This window comes from Cladophialophora yegresii, assembly GCF_000585515.1.
Source record: "Cladophialophora yegresii CBS 114405 chromosome Unknown aczIN-supercont1.1, whole genome shotgun sequence".
NCBI lineage: Eukaryota > Fungi > Ascomycota > Eurotiomycetes > Chaetothyriales > Herpotrichiellaceae > Cladophialophora > Cladophialophora yegresii.
In genome coordinates, this window is record NW_006913045.1 from 4,436,445 (window position 1) to 4,454,689 (window position 18,245).

At 54.4% G+C, this 18,245-nt stretch overlaps 7 protein-coding genes across 7 annotated transcripts; 5 read left to right on the forward strand and 2 right to left on the reverse strand.

The window, feature by feature from the left end:
* Positions 1-587: 587 nt before the first annotated feature.
* A1O7_01594 (uncharacterized protein) lies at positions 588-1,114 on the forward strand (the record flags this gene model as incomplete). The annotated part of the gene is made up of 3 exons (XM_007755630.1): positions 588-792; positions 874-981; positions 1,059-1,114. The coding sequence occupies 3 exons, from the start codon at positions 588-590 to the stop codon at positions 1,112-1,114; spliced, it is 369 nt and encodes a 122-aa protein (XP_007753820.1).
* An 838-nt stretch (positions 1,115-1,952) lies between these two features.
* A1O7_01595 (bifunctional purine biosynthesis protein ADE17) lies at positions 1,953-3,930 on the reverse strand (the record flags this gene model as incomplete). The annotated part of the gene is made up of 3 exons (XM_007755631.1): positions 1,953-2,108; positions 2,175-3,672; positions 3,725-3,930. 3 exons carry the CDS (start codon positions 3,928-3,930, stop codon positions 1,953-1,955), a joined length of 1,860 nt encoding a protein of 619 aa, XP_007753821.1.
* Positions 3,931-4,795: 865 nt separating this feature from the next.
* A1O7_01596 (uncharacterized protein) lies at positions 4,796-6,841 on the forward strand (the record flags this gene model as incomplete). The annotated part of the gene is made up of 3 exons (XM_007755632.1): positions 4,796-4,947; positions 5,022-6,393; positions 6,452-6,841. The coding sequence occupies 3 exons, from the start codon at positions 4,796-4,798 to the stop codon at positions 6,839-6,841; spliced, it is 1,914 nt and encodes a 637-aa protein (XP_007753822.1).
* Positions 6,842-7,261: 420 nt separating this feature from the next.
* A1O7_01597 (uncharacterized protein) lies at positions 7,262-8,564 on the forward strand (the record flags this gene model as incomplete). Its single annotated transcript, XM_007755633.1, has 3 exons — positions 7,262-7,917; positions 8,041-8,153; positions 8,347-8,564. The coding sequence occupies 3 exons, from the start codon at positions 7,262-7,264 to the stop codon at positions 8,562-8,564; spliced, it is 987 nt and encodes a 328-aa protein (XP_007753823.1).
* A 1,302-nt stretch (positions 8,565-9,866) lies between these two features.
* A1O7_01598 (uncharacterized protein) lies at positions 9,867-10,913 on the forward strand (the record flags this gene model as incomplete). The annotated part of the gene is made up of 1 exon (XM_007755634.1): positions 9,867-10,913. One exon carries the CDS (start codon positions 9,867-9,869, stop codon positions 10,911-10,913), a length of 1,047 nt encoding a protein of 348 aa, XP_007753824.1.
* A 2,083-nt stretch (positions 10,914-12,996) lies between these two features.
* On the forward strand, positions 12,997-14,682 carry A1O7_01599 (uncharacterized protein; the record flags this gene model as incomplete). The annotated part of the gene is made up of 2 exons (XM_007755635.1): positions 12,997-13,551; positions 13,606-14,682. 2 exons carry the CDS (start codon positions 12,997-12,999, stop codon positions 14,680-14,682), a joined length of 1,632 nt encoding a protein of 543 aa, XP_007753825.1.
* Positions 14,683-16,005: 1,323 nt separating this feature from the next.
* A1O7_01600 (uncharacterized protein) lies at positions 16,006-16,977 on the reverse strand (the record flags this gene model as incomplete). The annotated part of the gene is made up of 1 exon (XM_007755636.1): positions 16,006-16,977. The coding sequence occupies one exon, from the start codon at positions 16,975-16,977 to the stop codon at positions 16,006-16,008; it is 972 nt and encodes a 323-aa protein (XP_007753826.1).
* Positions 16,978-18,245: the final 1,268 nt, after the last annotated feature.

Consider the following 18,245-nt stretch of genomic DNA (forward strand, 5'->3'; position numbering starts at 1 on the left):
GATATCAGGTACTCTGTACTCCGTACTCCGTAGACGCAGGTCTAGGCGTCAAGCGAGGCTGTGCTTGAGCAGCCGCCAGCTGAACCGAGGGGTTCCAGGGTCTCGAGGGTTTCTTTAGTGGCTGCGTGGCTGGTGGGGCACGGGCCGAACAAAGTTCATCCGATCCGAGCTGCATGACGTAACTCACCCTGCTGCCCCTCTCCGTCCTCTCAGCGCCTGCAGTCGCTCGTGTGCTCCTGCACATACCCATCTTACAAACACGAGATCCTTGCTGCCAGCGCTCTTACCAGGTTTCCTGTTCTCATCTTGCCCTCTCCTTCTTGCAGGACCAAGCAACTTGGCAGCACAGACCGGCATAAATGTCACTTGGCCACGGAATGCTCAGCTCCCTATGACACTCGTGTGACCCACCTCAGAGTCAATTGTGACTTGCCAAGTGATACTGTTTATATCCCTTCCCCTTCTTCTGTCTCACTCTGTTCCTTCTTTTTTGCTCCCAAACCATAAACCGCACCCAGATTTGCCTTCTTTACTCCTCGTAGATCATCCATTAGACAGAACTTCAGTATCGTTGCCAACCCGCAAGCATGGACCAACTCAAAGGCGCCTTCAACAGCTTCTCTGGTGGCAATAACGAACAAGCCAACAAACAGGGTACCACACAGCAGAGCAGCTCCGGCTCCGGCTCTGGCAGTGGCGGTGGTGGGTTCTTGGGCGGGCTCGGTGACAAGTTCAATTCTGCTGCCGGCGGTGGGCGTGAGAGTGAAAAGAACGAGGACTACCTAGACAAGGGTGCGCTTCTCGCGGACCCCGTCTGATCAGATTTGTCTATGTCGATGTCGTCTGCATGCTAACACGATCGATGCCTTGCAGGAATCGACTTCGTGCAAGAGAAGTTCCTCGGTCAAGGCCCTCAAGACAACGAATCTGCCATCGAACAAGCCAAGGACGAGCAGATCAGCGATTTCCTTCGGAATCAATGTACGTATCCACTTGCCCGACTGATCCTCTTCGGAATGCTCAAGACAGGCATGCTGACTTGTTTGTTCTCATTCTAGACAAATCCGCCACTGGCAAAGACGTCCCCATCAAGGACAAGCCGACCAAGTTCTAGCAAATGGCTCGCGTGACTGGAACCTGGCAAGCTGGAGTGAGGAGGGACCTCAGCGCTGGAAACCCCGGAAGGTGATCCTTCACAGAGGATCTGAACAGCAAGTCTGCAGTACGTGCCGTCAAGCAGACAAACGGACCCACTGGACTGGCTGTACGAATGAGAGGACGACGTATAACTTAGTTGCTGGACTCTCGCTTCGGGAGACAATGCATGACTAGACAGAGAAAGCATTCATGACTCGAGCACGAGAAAATGGCGATGCGTGCAACTTTCGAATATCCTTCGCTGAATCTTAGTGAGTCGCTATACATCTCCATCGCTACCTAGGTAATTGCGCGGGTTTCGACCTCGTCGATTCTTAATGACAGGGACCGCAGGGCCTGAGTTCTCTCAGCCACCGAGTTGATCTTGTTTTCGCGTTAGAAACCAAAGATCAGAGCTACATCAAACGGTGCCACTGCTTACCGCCAAATGAAGAATATAAATTTTTATCTATTCCGCCAAGAAGGTTGGGTATCCGTCAATCCCCAATTCGTGCGGTCAGGCCATGCATGCACCATTCCGTACATCCTGCACACTCTGCCCGCACCACTACAGCAGCTCAGCCCGAACGACCAAGAATGATCTCGTCGGGTGTTGGTGTTGTTGAAGCCCATTTCGCGGCAGTTCGGCCTACTTCCCGGTGCTCTCATTGCTCATTGCGCATCACTCGTTGCTAATCCCTTGCACCTGCCACCCAGTCATGCCGAGTCGACTCGTCCGTACTCTCCAACCTAAGGCTACAGTACCGCGTGCAATTCCCCGCGCGTACCCAACGCCCGTTTCGAGCGGCATTCAGTTAGTGATGGAACAGCCTCGTGCTCTGCTCGATAAAGGTGATGCCCAGGTTCTCGGCCGTGTCGAAGACGGCACCGTCGTTCTGGGACCCCGTGGGCGCGGCGATGTATTTGACGCCGCTTCGCGCGGCGCGGTAGACGTTGTCGACGAAGGGGAACTATAGGATGGGGAAATAAACTGTCAGTGAGTGAAGACGGGAACAGTAAGGAAAGACAACACGTACAAATGCGTCACTGCTCACAGCCACTTCGCTCAGCTTGGAGAGCCACTCCCTGCGTTCGGCGGGCGTGAATGGCGTGGGAACGTGGCCCTCGGCAAAGTTCCGCTCGTAGTCGGCCTTTTCAAAATCACTCAAATCGGCATCGACCTGGCCCGAACAGAGCATGTCGATGGCGTTGGACTTTTCGGCGCGCTTGACGCCCTTGGCCCACTGGATTCCCAGGGTGCGCTCGTGGAAGCGCATCCACCAGTTATCGGCCTTGTCACCGGCGAGGCGCGTGCAGTGGATGCGCGACTGCTGGCCGGCGCCCAGGCCGACGACCTGGCCGTTGAGCGCGTAGCACACGCTGTTCGACTGCGTGTACTTGACAGCGATGGTGGCCACGGTGAGATCGCGCAGCGCCGAGTCCGAGAGTGTCCCAGCGTCCTTGGGCCGGATGATCGAGTGGAACGTCTCACTCGGGGAAATCTTGACGTCGTTGCGCCCCTGCGTCAGGTTGACGCCGTAGACGGTGCGCGTTTCCTGGGCCGGCGGCTCGTAGCCCTCGTCGACCTGGAGGACGAGGTATTTGCCGGCCTTTTTCTTCTTGAGCAGCGCGAGCGCCTCGGGCTCGTACGCCGGCGCGACCACCCCGTCCGAGACTTCCCGCGAGATGATCTTCGCCGTGGGCACGTCGACCTTGTCCGACAGCGCGATCATGTCGCCGAAGGAGGACATGCGGTCGGCGCCGCGGGCGCGGGCGTACGCTTGCGCCAGGCCCGACGACTCGATCCCCTCGATGTCGTCGACCATGTACACTTGGCGTTCTCGCTCGGAGAGGGGCACCGCGATGGCCGCGCCCGCGGGGGACACGTGCTTGAAGCTGGCCGCCGCGGGGAGGCCGAGCGCTTGCTTGAGTTCCTTCACCAGAGGCCACGCGTTCAAGCAGTCCAGCAGGTTGATGTACCCTGGGGAGCCGCCGAGAACCGTGAAAGGGAGGGTGCCCTGGCGCATGAACGCCGAGGCCGGTTTCTGGTGGGGATTGGCGCCGTAGCGCAGCGAGAGTTGCTGCACGCCGTTGCCGGCGTATTGTTTGCGGAAGAAGTCGGAGATGGCGGCGTCGTAGTCGGCGGTGTGTTCAAATGCCTTGAGCGCGTACCTCTGGCGGCTCTCGCCAGGGATTTCACCGCGTTCCAGCTGCTCCAGAAAGTCATGGTAGTCCGCCGGGTCGCTGAGAATGGTCACGCGGGAGTGGTTTTTCGCGGCCGCGCGGATCAGCGTCACGCCCCCAATGTCGATCTCCTCCACGGCTTCGGGGATGGTGACATTGATCTTGGCGACAGTGTCCTTGAACGGGTACAGGTTGCACACCACGTAGTCGACCTTGTTGATGTTCTGGTCTGCCAGGTCCTTTTCGTCCGAGGCAAGATCCCGTGCTAGGATCCCTGCGTGCACTGCTGGGTGCAGGGTCTTTACCCGACCGGACAGCATCTCGGGAGCCTTCGTGATGGCCGAGACATCTCTGCTGAGACTCAGTAGGGGTTTCAAGTGCTACAGGATCTTGGGACTTTTACTCGACATCAAAGCCTGCTTCACGGATGAGTTTTGCTGTGCCACCGGAAGCGAGAAGCCGCACGTTGTTCTTGATCAAGCCCTTAGCGAGGTCGAGAAGACCGGTTTTGTCAAAGACTGACAAAATGGCTGGTACAGTCAGACGAGTCCTGCAGAATCCTGGTGACTTGGTCGGTGGTATATGCGTACCTATCTTTGGCGAACTCATGGTGGGGTTCTTCGGCCGAAGGTGAGAGGAGGGTCTGCGCGAGTTTACGGATGTTTTAGGTCGCTATAGCCCTCGAACGCATCGGTGATCGGCAATCAATACGTGGCTCGTTTTGTGCCGTTCGAAATAAGTAGCAAAGATAGAATTTCTTCTTTTGAGCCACGCCGTGTACATTTCGCTACCACGAAGCGTGGGGGGCGAGAATTTCCGATATTTGCGCTTGAAGGGTCTCTGCGCCCGTACGTTGTGCCAAGACTACGGTGAGTCGTTCAGTCCTCGGATTGTCGGCTCTCTCAACATGCCCTTCGTTCAAGCTCAGATGCTTGATCGAGCTTTGGTCGCTTGTCTTTCGTGATCGGCACCGAAGTGCTGCATGACCCCCAATGGGCGAATGACCGCTTGCAGAGAGGCTGCCTGTTCCTGGCAGCGTTTATGACATGCGATTCGACCACGCGAGATTCCAATGTCCATGACATCAACGGATGTAGCGAAACAGCACCTTACCGCGCTGATCTGCGTCAATGGGCTGCATCGACATCTTCGTTTTCTGCCACTACATTTTGCTCGTGGAAGCACATGTCTAAACAACTGACATCTAATTCGTCAGCTATCTAGAGGCAGGATTCGATTCAGCCTGGTCAAAACATGGGATTTTGTGCATGTCGATTCCCTTGAAGAAGTCACACGGGAATGGCGTCAACGTCATCTTTTCAACGAGGTTCCGTCCTTGATCATGCACGTAAGAACATATACGCGATGGCTGCGAGACTGAACTTCAGCCTCTGCGTCGGTGTCATCTTCAGGTTCTTGAAGCTCTGCTGCTCTGACTATTCTTTGCCTTGACGCGGGCTACTGTTGTGCAACAATGCAGACTCAGGACTTTGGGGACCGGAGGCGAAATACCCTCGTTGCTCCTACTGAACGCGATGTCGCGTTCCAAGGTCTACCGGCTGAGCACGAATCGCTCTTGAAAGAAACGTTGTATCCTGATGACGCCTACAGCCATCAAACTTACTGGTACGTGTTTACTCCTGTCAGGTTCATCTCAACCACAGCAACAGGAATATACACTAATCTGACCCTGGTGCTAGGGCCGATTTACCCACTGGTGAACGTACCAAATGGATCAACCAGCAGCACAGCGCAGAAGCCAGTCGAGAAGTGAAGGAGATATGGGTGATGTTCAAAGACGATCCTCTGGCCCCATTCTACAGATACCTCCGCAACTACGCTGTTACTGGAGTTGGCTTCTTCACTGAAGGATACGTGTTATTCTCCGTTGGAAATGTTCTACCTCTGCTGGAGGTGGTCTGGCCACGTTGCTGGGACGAGCACGAGATCTGCAACAAGACCATGGTGCAGGCGATCAGCTACATGGAGATCCTGGGTATCATAGGCGGCCAAATCATGGTTGGTATCATCGGCGACTGGATCGGCCGGCGCTGGGGTCTCATTCAAGATGCGGTCATCATGTTGACCGGAGCTATTCTGCTCACATCCATGTGGGGAGTCACCTTGTCCGGTTGGACCGTGATGTACGGAATCAGTCTCTTCTGGTTTTCAATCGGAGTGGGGGGCGAGTATCCCATGACCTCGTCTACGGCGATGGAAGGGATTCATGGTGCGGCAACCTCAAGACAAGATCGCCTACATCGAGGACGCTCCGTCGCGTTGGCATTCTTGATGCAAGGTTGGGGCCAGCTGGGAAACCAGTTGGTTCTCATCGTGGTCATGCTCATCTTCAACCATAGCATCAACCCTCAATACGGCAAGGCCGCAGCGCAAGCAACCTTTCGAATCTCCTTTGGCATTGCTGTCCTGTGCCTGCTTCTCTTCCTGTACATTCGTGTCTACAAGCTGAGGGGAGTGGATGATTCTCTCAAGGCTTCCAGGAAGAAGGGTCAGATTACCGGATACGACGTCACCTCTCTAAAACTCACAATGAACCACTACTGGCACCGACTGCTAGCGACAAGTCTATGTTGGTTCTGTAACGACTTCCCCTTCTACGGCAACCAGATCTTCCGAAACGTCTTCCTCCAGATCGTTACGTCCAGCTCTGACGAAGTGGGGACATTGTGGCTGTACAACCTCATCAACATTGGATGTGAGCTTGTGGGATATTACTTGGCCGCCCTTTTGATGGACCACAAGTTATACGGGCGCAAGAGGATGCAAGCTGTAGGGTTCATCATGTCCTTCATTTTGTTCATCATCGCCGCGATTGCCTATCCAGTGCTCAACGTCAAAGGAGCAGGGGGGAAAGCATTTGAATTTATCTACTTCTTCAGCAGCTTCTGGATCCAGTTCGGACCCAACTCCACCACCTTCCTGATTGCCGCAGAAGTGTATCCGGCACGGGTGCGGGGCACGGCTCACGGTATCAGTGCTGCTGTAGGCAAGCTGGGCGCGCTGGCTGCAACCGTCCTCTACAACTACATTGGCGGAAGGACGAAATTCTGGGTAAGTGACTTCCTGAGTCAGTCTGCCTCTGCGAGGAACACACTAACACGCAGAATAGGTCGTGAGCTGGTTCGGGCTCATCGGTTTCATTCTGACAATGCTGTTCATCCCCGACACGACCGGTTTGGATCTCCGTGAGCAGGAACGATACTGGCATTTCGTGCGCGAAGGCAGGCCTCAAGACTACCATGGCATCGCCGTCCATCCTCGGCACCTTAGCTGGTACGAACGGGTCGTCCTGAAGAGACATCTCGGGTACAATGCCGGTTTGGACCGCCAGGATCGAATCAACGAGCTGCGTGAGCTCTATGAAAAGGTCGAGGGCAACAAAGGTGCGGAGACGGACGAGGAGAAGACGTTGCCAGGCACTAATGAAGCCGATCTGGACGACAATGTCAGCAGGTACTTCGAGCTGGAAAAGACAAGTGCGAAGACGCAGTCCTCGTGACCGCTGCTTTCGTGTAGACGGCAAGAGTTCAATTTCACTTCACAGATACGATCACGAGACAATGCTATCCCTTGAAGTTTCGCTTACAGATGGGTATGAAAATTTTCAGCCTCGTGCCTTGCTTGCTGTGAATCCCTCCACGCAGTGATCAGGCGGGTCACTTTTGTCAACACGAGGCAGTTGTCCAAACAGTGAAGATGTTTGTGCGATTGGAACGGCGCAAAGAGCATACATATAAGAGGTCCATTATCCTTCCGTCGTAACATGCTCCATATCAATATACCAAGAACCCCACCACATCAGCGGATTGTCGACGAACCTATACATATCTTACCTGCACTGCACTCCCAACACTCGCACCTTGAACTCGCCCGCTCCATCTCCAGTTCTAGCTTCTGATTGAGAATGGCAATGCTCAACATGCTGAAGTGGCTAGCAGGCCTGTTCCTCCTCTTGATGACCCTAAAGCCAGCCGCGACAGTAAGCTTCCGCTTCCCGCAAGGCACGGACCAGGAAGCCGTGCACGAAATGCAACAAGCCTTCGCCGACGCAATGACCATGGCCAGATTCGTCGCCATCACGACCATTCCCTGCGAAGAGAACTTCCTCCGTTATTTTACACCCGCGGACTTCCTATTCGTCCAGCGCGTTTTTCGTACCATTGCCAACATCCCATTCAATCAGCAATTCGAACCCCGGACCGTGGGACAGTATCTGCAAATGCTGGACGCGTACGGCTGGCTGAACCCGAAGTTCGAGCAATTGTCCATCGCCGTGGGCGATAATCCGGATGCAGGACCGCCGAGCTATAGCAGGTACAAGAAGTGCAGCGACGGCGGCTTGGCGGGGGTCATGCTGTATGATCCCCGGAGATATGGGCGTCGGGGGTTGATGTCGTTGTGTCCGCAGACGTTTGAGACGTTTTACTCTCTCAGAGATATCGAGCAGCCCCCTGCATGGGCGTTGGATGAGAACGGCAATCCCGAGGAAGGCTTTAGCTGCTCGAACATGCTCGATAGGGATACCGACTATATGCTCAGTCCCGGGGCGATTCTTCTACACGAGCTGATTCATTGGTAAGCATTCATTCACTCTCCGAAAGGCTTCATCCCTGGGAATCATGGTTCTGGTTGGTTTGTCAGACAGCTGCCATAACGTTCTATGCCGAGACACTGACGAAACATGGCATCGCGTTACAGGCCTTACCTCCTGCAGGATATCCCCGGGTACTCGACCTTGATCCGACAGTATCCACGCAACGACTGGTCCACAATCTGGGATTTCACGGGACCGAGCCCCACGGACGGATACGGTAAGTCCTGTGTTTTGTGGTGCTGTACTATACTGCATTGTCTTGTGTTGTCTGGTCCTTCATTCCGACCGCGAGAGGGAAACGGAGGAAGTGGGCGCATACAGACACACATCCATGTCAATGCCATAGTTTCATTTTTCTCGCACCTTGTGTTGCGTTTGCAGATCAGGTCGCCACTGACACCACCTTCCAGGTCCCTTTAACGCCATGGCCGTGAGGAACTTACCCGTCTCCCCGGCCACCGGGACATCTCAGGCAATCCAGAATGCCGACAATTTCGTCTGGTATGCCGTGAGCAAGTACTGGAGCTGGCGGTGCGGGAGGCAGTTTAAGCGTTCCGCCTCTCCAGAAGATGGAGAGCTGCGTGGCTTTCTGGCCCGGGATAATGACGTGGATGGTGTGCTTCCATGAGCGCTTGTGGAGATGCTGATGCTGGTGAGGATGATTCTGCTGGTTATACGATACAGCAACAGGCGCGAGAGCCATTGCGAGTGCTTACGTCCAGTACGTGTCAAGGCACATATACGGCGCTGCTTCGCTGCTTTTCTGCTTGTTGAATTCGAAGAGTCGCCGGCTGAGCTTTAGCAGAACAGCAAGCATCAAAGTATTGCAATCTTTGAGATGCGGGTGAAAGAAGGAAAATGGGAAGAACTGCTGGATGTGCTTGTTTACTCACCCGTAGTTCAAGCGGAGCTGAGAGGCACGTGAGAGGGGAATAACTACAATAACGCTACGGAGTACTCCGTACCTACCTAGGTCCCCAAATGAGATCTAGCTCAAAATACTGTTGTCTGAGTTACGCCCGTGGAAGCCTTGCATTGAGATCGCCAACACTGCATCTTCAACACAACTTCATGTTGCCAAATATCTGCAGATGTGCCACCACAGAGTCAGAGTGAGTTTGATGGAGCCCCCGCTTTTTCTATGGGGAGGTCTCCGGGACGCTGATCTTTGTGAACCGAAACACGGGGACGTAGGAGTACAAGCAAGGCCTAGGACATTAGACTCCTTGAAGTTCCTTGCCGTACCCCATCCTTCACCATCAATTGGATGCATATATGTTGCCAGCGACTCTCGGCAAACTCTGCTAGACCTCGTCTAAGCAGCAAAGTCTGGTAGGCCAATCTAGTCAATCGCGAGCCGCAACCTCTGTTTGTGGATAGCCGCGCTCGGTTAGTGGTGGGTTTGCCGTTGAGTCGACAGCCGTTTCCGAAGCTCAATGTGATATCTGATTTCTACCCAGCTTCAGCCACAGGTTTGACTCATATCATTATCAGGTATGCCTGCACGAGTACTGTAGCGATCAGTCACTTCCAGAGTCTGCCAGTGTTTCCCTCCGCCGTCAATAACTGACAAGTCACTGCGCAGCCCTCCTCTTATTGCTGCTTTTGTTCCTGAGTCACACTTGCCGGCTGTCACCAGTAACTTTCACCCCATTCACCCGCCATTCACTGGCCGTTCTGTGCATGCGCGGACTTTATGCAGCCGCTAGGTCCAGTAAAACCCAGTTTCACTCACCTTAGTTACCATTCACATCGACACAAGAAACCAGAAAAGAATCCACCTCGTTGTTTTCTCGGTATCATTGGAACCGATCCTCACGCCTGTTCTGTCAAGCAGCCTTCCCATCGCGCTCAGCTCTCATCGTCTCGTTGAGGCTCTCTCGCAGCATCACCCAGTATCTCTGTGGTATTCGACAGAAGCATTGCCAGCATGTGGCTTCCGTTCCCGAAGCGTGATCGCACTCTTCCAAATGGCGTCCACCAAAATGATCTCTGGCCAGTCGTCCAGCCACAAAGTCCACCATACCCAAATGTCCAAGTCAGTATCGCGTCACGGGCAGCTCGTGCTGTCACGAAACCCACCAAGCCTGTGCTTTCTCGGCCAGCCAGGCCGTTTCGCTTCTTTGATCTGCCTGGCGAAATCAGGAATCGGATCTATGACCTTGTCGTACCCGAAGCCCGCGTGATTGTCTCTGGCACCCACCCTCAGAAGGAACTTCAAGAGTTGAAGAAGCGCGAGCCCGGGAAGAAACACCAGGCGCCACGATACCATCTCCAGGGCACATTCACAGGCGGATCGACAGAGGCTTCTCTTCTCTTCTCCTGCCGCCAGATGAATCGCGAAGCCACCCAGTACGTGTACGCAAGAACAACATTCTGCTTCATCAGCTTCGTCGTCCTCAGAAAGTTCCTCAGCAACATCCCTGAGGCAGCTTGCTCAAGCATCGTGAGCCTAGAAATCAGTCATCTTGGATACGGCGAGCCCTCATTGTTGGCGGACCGTGAGTGGAAGCTGAGACATGACGCCGAGTGGTCTGCGGTACTAAAACAAGTTAGACAACAAACAGCACTCAGACGGCTGGTCATCAACATAACCAACTTTGACTGGCCCATCCAACTAGAAGCCAGAGAACCGTGGGCTACACCATTGCTAGAGCTCGGGTCTGATGGTCTGGACCGTGTCGATGTCACATTGGAGCATCACGATTTCCCACGAGAGAGGTGCACAGCGGCAGCGAAAGAGCTCGAGAACAGGATGATGACTAGGGATGGCGGGAAGCAGAAGAGACAAGAGGAGAAGCGCAAAGCAGCAGATGAGAAGAAGCGGCTCGAAGAGGCAACACGCAAGGCCACAAAGGTATTGATCATCAAGCTTCCATCTGGCGCAGCCAAGACAAGCGGCCCAGTCAAGAAAGTGGTTAGAAGCAAAGGCCTCGAGCAGTTTGCGATAGCGCAACCTCCGATCGCGTTCTGCTAAATGCTGTGTGATTGCTGGTTTGCGCGGGTGGGGAAGAAATTGAGCTGCTGATGGCGGCTATTTGACATTCGCACGAGGGGCAGACAGTGCAGCACGTTAGCATCCTGGGATCAACTTTTTATATGGCGACTGTGGAGTGAGAAGAAAAAGCTTCGTGGGAGGGAACTACTGCATGGCATTACGGAGCGGTGACCGTGAAGAAAGTGCTGAACACCCATTGCAGAGCACAACTATGCTCCAGCAGTAAGGGAAGAAAACATACATTATCCCCCTTATCGGAAGCGCTAAATATGAAATAGCAGATGCCCGGCGCACAAAAGCCGGCAATAAACAATCTCAGTCCAAACATAGAAGACTCGAGGAAAGACGATCTCGGTCGTACGCGCTCTTGATGGTGATCCACCCGTGGCGGTTGCAGGAAAGCCTACGAGTTTCTCAGTGCTTGTACGTACTCCGTCCTCGTAGCATGGACGACGCCCATGGATTCCTAAAAATAGGTGCCAAGGACAGAGAGTGGTGGAAGCACGATCCGGGGAATCCTGGCTGCGGGGCTGGAACTTCAACCATGCACGCAGTCAATGCGCACGCCAGTACGAGGTACTCCGTACAAGCCTCTGAGTTGAGGAGCGGCACGCGGGCCATCAGCGCCACAGTACTCCGTACTCCGTAATCTTCTGCCTGCGGACACGGAATCTATCGGCCGATTATTGATCACGTACTCGCACTCAGCAGCCCAGCAGAGGAGGCAAAGCCACCAGACCGTAGCTGCACGACGAAGTCATTATTTTCGGGTTGATCGGCCATCTCTCACTTCATCCTTCATACCACCTTGGGCAGGCCTATGATGTGTACCTCGTCCCCTCATCATGTCTGCCTGAGGGCACATGTACAGCCAGGGTACATTCATAGAAACAATGTTGATCGATCCCACCTGACTTGCTGGATGGTGAAGGGTCTTCGGCAGTCCCAAGCGTCTAATGCAGAGCCATGCAAGGCCCTGCGCACGCTGAGTGGCCGGGGATGTGATAGCCACCTGCCTGGCACCTGATTCGCTCTTTGCCAGCGCTTCAATAACGCCTCTCATCCAACCAAGCTGCTTTTCCCTCTTGCCGTCACGCGGTCGCTGCTGCTGCTCGACTCCATCTGCTGCCAACCTGGATCTGGATTCTGTTCTCTGCTCGCTTTCACTCTCATCCAACCGCCCGTGCGGCTCGATTCAAGCGCCCATCAGTCCCATCATCGGAAATAATGGCTTCGTCTTAACATAGTAGTCAATGATTATTGGAAAGGTAGCTCAGCGGTACAATCGCATTTACTTACTCAAGCAGATCCGTCTCGTCGTGCTTCTCTTTTTCTTCTCAACTTCGGCCTCAATCCTTTCTTTTTGTGTAGAGATTCATTTCCAAGCTCGCGCAGGCTTCGCTGAGTACGTTTCATTTTGTTCTTGGCCCCTCATCAGAAGAGCCGTTGCCCAGCACTGCCCAGCACAATCCTATTGTTGGTCTTACATACGGCCGAAGAGCAGAACCAGACTCGCGCGGCCGATTCACCGACCGCAAAGCGCCAACTGCCACCACGCTTGTTCCACCCTTCAATCCCAGGCACACAAGCAGCTCTCAGTCTCTACTGCTGGAGATCATTTGCCTTTGTCGATCGCACAAATCACATTTGATCCGGCGAAGCGCCCCAGGTCAGCTCCCCTCGAGTCTCGGCCAACCTATTACTCGACCTACTCGCCCATCATCCATCTCATTCTCTTCCTCAAACCACCTCACTGTCTGTCTATATCATTTCTTCAAATGATCCAGAGCTGGTTCTCGACGACGTAGCGGACATACTCATTCCACCAAGGCCCTCTCGCACCATATATATCACTCCGATCTCGTATATCTTAGGCCTCCCGTCTCACGTCAGCATCGGCCGCTACCAGTGACGATTCCGACAACGCGCACAGTAATTGCAAATCAGATTGGGGGATCCCTGTCCCACGTTACTCTCACCGGAGCCACCCCGCTTGACTGGGCTGAGCTCGCTTGACGCTATCGCCGCCTCCGATAAAGATTAGTCGAGTCCCACCAACATCATGTCTGCGCCGTCCAACTTCGAACCTGTCTCACCTATCGACCTCACCGCCGACTCCAGACGTCCTCGTCGCAGCCTGGGCTTCAATATCAGCGCTGAAGACCTCGACGAGAAATCCGAAATCAAAGCGACGACCCGATCGATACGCACAAATTCAACAGCGTCTACGCGTTCCTCCACGGCTGGGGGTACCCAACCCGTGGTGAGGCGAGCTCGCTTCGCCGAAGCCACGACCGTCTTTTCACCCGCCTCTGGCCCTGGGGAGCACCAGTCGCCGTTTGCTGATCCGTCGTCCAAGATGGAGAGCGCCAGCACGAGTCAAGCCCCGAAGCCGTCGGACGTTGGGTTCGGCTACATTTCAGACAATCAGCCCGTGGAACAGAATGTATACATCACTTCAGATCCCAACGGTTCAGCGGGACAACCACTCAAATCCGCACTGAAGACACCGGGCACGGCATCCAGAATGCTGAATCCTTTGTCGCCCACATTCCGAGAAGAGCAGCTTTTGGAAAAGGAAGAACTGAAGACTGAGATCCAACAGGCTAACGATTTGGTAAGTCCAATCAATTTTCTCATCCAGGCAGCGTTGATTAACATTGTCAATCAGAAAGTCAAAACTCGCGTCCGCATGGCCAAGATGGTCCTACGAGGCGTCAACTTCTCCTGCTCACTCATCGTCCTCGCCATGCTCTCTACCGTGCTCACCATCTTCCACGCCACGAGGAACCTCCCCAACCGCAACAACCTGCCCGCCTGGGCCCCGAAACAGAAGATCTGGCCACAGATTGTCGTCCTCAGCATTGCCTGTGTGTCCCTGTTGTTTTCCATCATTGTCATCTTGGCTTATTGCAGGGGCGGGCACCGCCGGGCAGAGAAAGTCGCCGTTTATTACACCATGTTTGCGGTCGGCTGGTTCATGTTCAGCATCGTCATGTGGCTCGTCGGCGCCGGCATCTTGCATGGGAGTAAATCCTCGGGTGGTGGACAGGATCTCTGGGGCTGGTCTTGCAAGGACAACAAGCGACGCCAGCTCTTCCAGGATGACGTCCACTATGCTTTGGTCTGCCGCCTGCAGGATTGGTCGCTCATCTGCTGCATCATCGAAGTCGTCGTCGAAGTGCTTGTCATCGCCATCTACGGCATCGTGTTCTACCGATTCTGGTCCAAGAACCGTCTGCGAAAGTCCATGGACGCACGAGACCGCGCTCGCACCGATCTTTACCTTGCCCAGCTGCGAACCCAGTCTGCGCCCAATACACCGGGCTTTGCTCAGACTCCTCGCACACCTGGATTCCCTACCATGGTCAAGACTCCCATGGACGCCTACTCGGCTGCTGAGCAGGGATCAAGCCCCACTCAATTCGTCTCGCCTCATTCCGCCACCAGTAACACGACAGCCTCCCCATTCAAGTTACAAGCGCCACCTAGCCGCTTTACAAAGGCGACGCCCACGACCAATACAGTAGAAGTCCTCCCATCTCCGTCACAGGAGAGATCAGCCATGTTCACAAGTCCTTCGCCGCCGCCCGCAAGGGCGATGAGCCCGCCCATGTCGCCCCCGCCAGAGGAGAGATTCCACGCACACGTGGCTGCGGCGCCGGGTGAGCAGGTATACGAAGCCGTCCCCATTCCGGGGGCCAACTATATCCCTCCGAGCCAGCAACACCCTGGGCAGGCGTTCTGAATGGGATGGTTGGACGAGTACTGGAGAGACAAAAGGATGTGCTGAAAGGATGCGCAGCCTACATATGTACAGGAATTAATAACTTTTTTATGGTATGCCAAGCCAGGAGTATGAGCATGAGTACGAGAGTGAGAATCAGAATCGTTACCAAGCGTCGCATTTAGGCCTACGGCAGGCAGACGGGCAGGCAGGCAGGCAGGACCACCCAAATCGGGGATCATTTCATTTCATCACAGTTCATTCTTATCACATATCATTTCATCTCTTTCAATTCGTCGCTTTTTGCCCAAGATAAGATGCCCACAAGTGACAGACAGTATCGGGATATTTCGACGTCAAGATCATTATCAACTTCAATATCAATACGTCTCTGCCTGCAGTACCTGACAGCGTAGTCACGCATACATCTCTGGAGCGAGATATCAGGGGTCGAGGTCGACGAGGCAAAGAACAAGAGTAATTATTCAAAGGTCGTCTGGTCCAGCGGAGTAGAATCCCAGAACTCAAGATCCAGGTCCTTCTTCTTGAGGTTCGTGAGGGTTTCGGGAGGACTTTGTTATGTACGTTGTCTGTCTGTGGGATTGTCTCTTTTGGCTGTGTCGTGTCGTGTTGTGCTGTGGTGGTTCTGGTCAGGGTTGGCCTCCGCCCTCTTGTACTTGCACTCTTGCTGTTTCGCGGGCACGCTAACCTGTCCAGGTGGTGTGGATACGATTATACTGTGACATTGGGACTGGTTCCGCCGTGTTCTGGTAGTCTCATTACATACTCCAGTACTCCTTCTCATACTTGATTGAACCCGCCCAAGAGATGATGACTACATGTGATTACGCGCAAGAGATAATGACTCGTGAGTACACATGATGCGCGCAAAAGATGGTGAGCACGTAGGACTGAGATCTCCCCTCCGGCCCAGTTAGGGTACACTCCATACCGCTCCTCAAGAGCGCTCGGCATGGAACGTTCGATTCGCATGTCCATATCCTCCGGCACCTTGGGTGACGGGTCCATCCGACCCACACCGGCAGGCACGTTAGGTAGGAAGCTAGCTGGCTTTATACCAATCCATCTGTCCATCATCATTAGTCAGTCTGGAGCCGCAGAGCAGAGCAGAGCAGAATAGGGCAAAGGGATGGCTGCCTGACTTCCAGCTCCATGTGCCAAAGGCAACGTTCCCCGTTCCCTGTCTAGGCTCCATCGCCTACTCCTCGCCCTGCTGCTTCTATTTCTGCTCTGCCATGGTGCCTGGCGGCTTCATTCTCGGCAGTACCAGTGCTCACGTTGGTAGCCATTGTGACAATCACACCTCCACCCTTCCACAACCATTCACATCAGCCCACCATACGGATCGTCGCGCCGCTCGTACCATGCTCGATCCCCACTGGCCCACCTCTGCCGCTGCCCCGACGCGTGTGGACCAGGCGAGACCCTGAAGCCGAAGAACTTCTGCTTCTTGCTTGCCGAGTCGGACGCTGGTTTAGAACTAGTTTTTGACCCGTGATGCAGGTGGAAGTAAGTGTGCGATGACGTTTCCGCCGGTGTATGCTGTTGCGTGGCCCCCGAGCTGGCTGTGATGTTCCGGTCTGCGTTTCCCGATGTGGCGGCGGAATCGCGCGAAAACATCGTCCTCACAGACTCCATTTCGCGAATATGCTTCGCGTAGTCTAGCTCGAGGACGTTGTGCGCTGTGTGCTGGCCCTGCTCCATGTGGCCGAGGTATTCCTTGACGGCTTCGCTGGCGAAGGCGAGGACGAGGTCCCCGTCAAATGCCGCGGCGGGCTCGAGGATGCCAGCGCCGACGAGCATGTCTAGAGCGGCGCGGAGCCAGTCTTCCTCGGGTCCGTATGTCGGCGTGCGGTACAGGAGGGGCGACACCTTTTTTGCCAGTTTCGCGACGGGCAGGCTGTGCGTCGACAGCAGGATGCGTAGCGATAGGGTAAATGGCTCGTTGGGAACGTCTGAGGAAATACTTGTCGCTGTATTTGGACTGTCTGTCGGTCCCTTCCGATCGCTCGGTGTGATCGGACCAGGCAATTCCTGTTGGCGGAGTTGATGCTTGTGCATGTCGAAGAGGGCGGTCCTGGGCCTTGTCGTGACGTCGCTGTCATCCTTCGAGACACGCCGTTGCGACGAGAAGAAGGACTTGGTTTTCGGCCTTATCGGGGCTTGGGACTGTTGTGGGTGTTGTGGGGCTGAAGAAGTCGGGCTAAGAAGGATGGTCCAGTGGATGGCGTTGGAGCCTTGAGACGACGACACCAGCTCTGCGGGCGTGAACCCTAGGATTGTGATTTGTGACATGATGCCAAGAGACTTCGCTTCGCAAGAGACGTGCGAAGGAAGATGCTTGTTCTTTGCACTCGTTCTTTCCTCGATGATCCGAGGACAGACGAATGGGTAAAGTTCGCGTCGTAAGACTCTCCAAGATTCGGAGACGGAGAGCCTGGAAATCGAGGCGCTCAGGTTGCTTTCTGTATCCCTTCAGGCTGCCACCTCGAGGGCTGCTGATTGGAAAGCGCTTTGGCACCGAGTAGTAATCAGAGATGCCGCCGGTGAGATTCGAACGAACACGCCAAGTGATTCGTCAAGGAGTAAGGCCTGTTGCGTTGCTCGTTCAGTGGGTTAAGCAGCCTTGCATATGACCGCTTCAATGCCGGATATGGTCGGAGGAAGAGCAGCTGGACAAGGAAACTGCAGGAAAGTAAGGTCTACATATACCAAAGAGGATACACTACTTTTGAGGTGGTGGAGCGGCCTTAATCCGGCCACAGATCGACGAGCATGAAGCATGTGCGCCCGGGCGAGTGGGTGATGAGATTGGATGGCGATGAAATCACGCATGCTGGCACAACCAAAAGCGGTTGAATCCGTCAAAAGCAGCTCAAACGTTGCTGTTTAGTGATGCTTGAAATGGCAAGCGAGAGAGGTCGAGTGATGGATGAAGTAATGTTGCGGCAATTTGTCCGGTCAGGTCTTGGCAGCAGCGGAGGAAAGTGGATCATCGATCTAGATTTTCCGGTCATTTCCAGCCAATGCGAGGACAGGGAGCTTTCTCCGAGACACTGCCCGAGTCTTCGCCGGAGAGGCTGAGAGATATCCAAGCCTTGTGGTCCGTAGAAAGCTGGTGGACATCTCGTAGCGGACGAGAGACCGAACAACCTGCGAGACAGCTAAGACGAAACCGCGTGTCACTCACCGGCATGAGAAATGGAGCAGTACGAGGCATCGCTGCTTCGACTGGAAGTCTTCCAGACGGCGACCAGCAAGCCTTTCCACTACCGCAAAAACTGATTACAATGCGGAGCCAACGCTTCCAGAAGATTGTTCTTCAAGGTGCTATCATCTACAAGCTCTCCTCCAGGACTAGCAAATCTCGAGGCTCCGGATCAGATGTCGCTGTACCGTGATTAACCGACGGCAGAAGCATGAAACTGGTGTATGAGTAGGACGAGTGTGAGGAGATTATAATTTTCTGGTGTGAGAGCGGGAGAACTGGCAAAAGGTAAGTTTGCAGAAGCCGGCAGACTGCATCTCAACATGAAACGGCTGCCTATGGTCCAAGTGAGCAA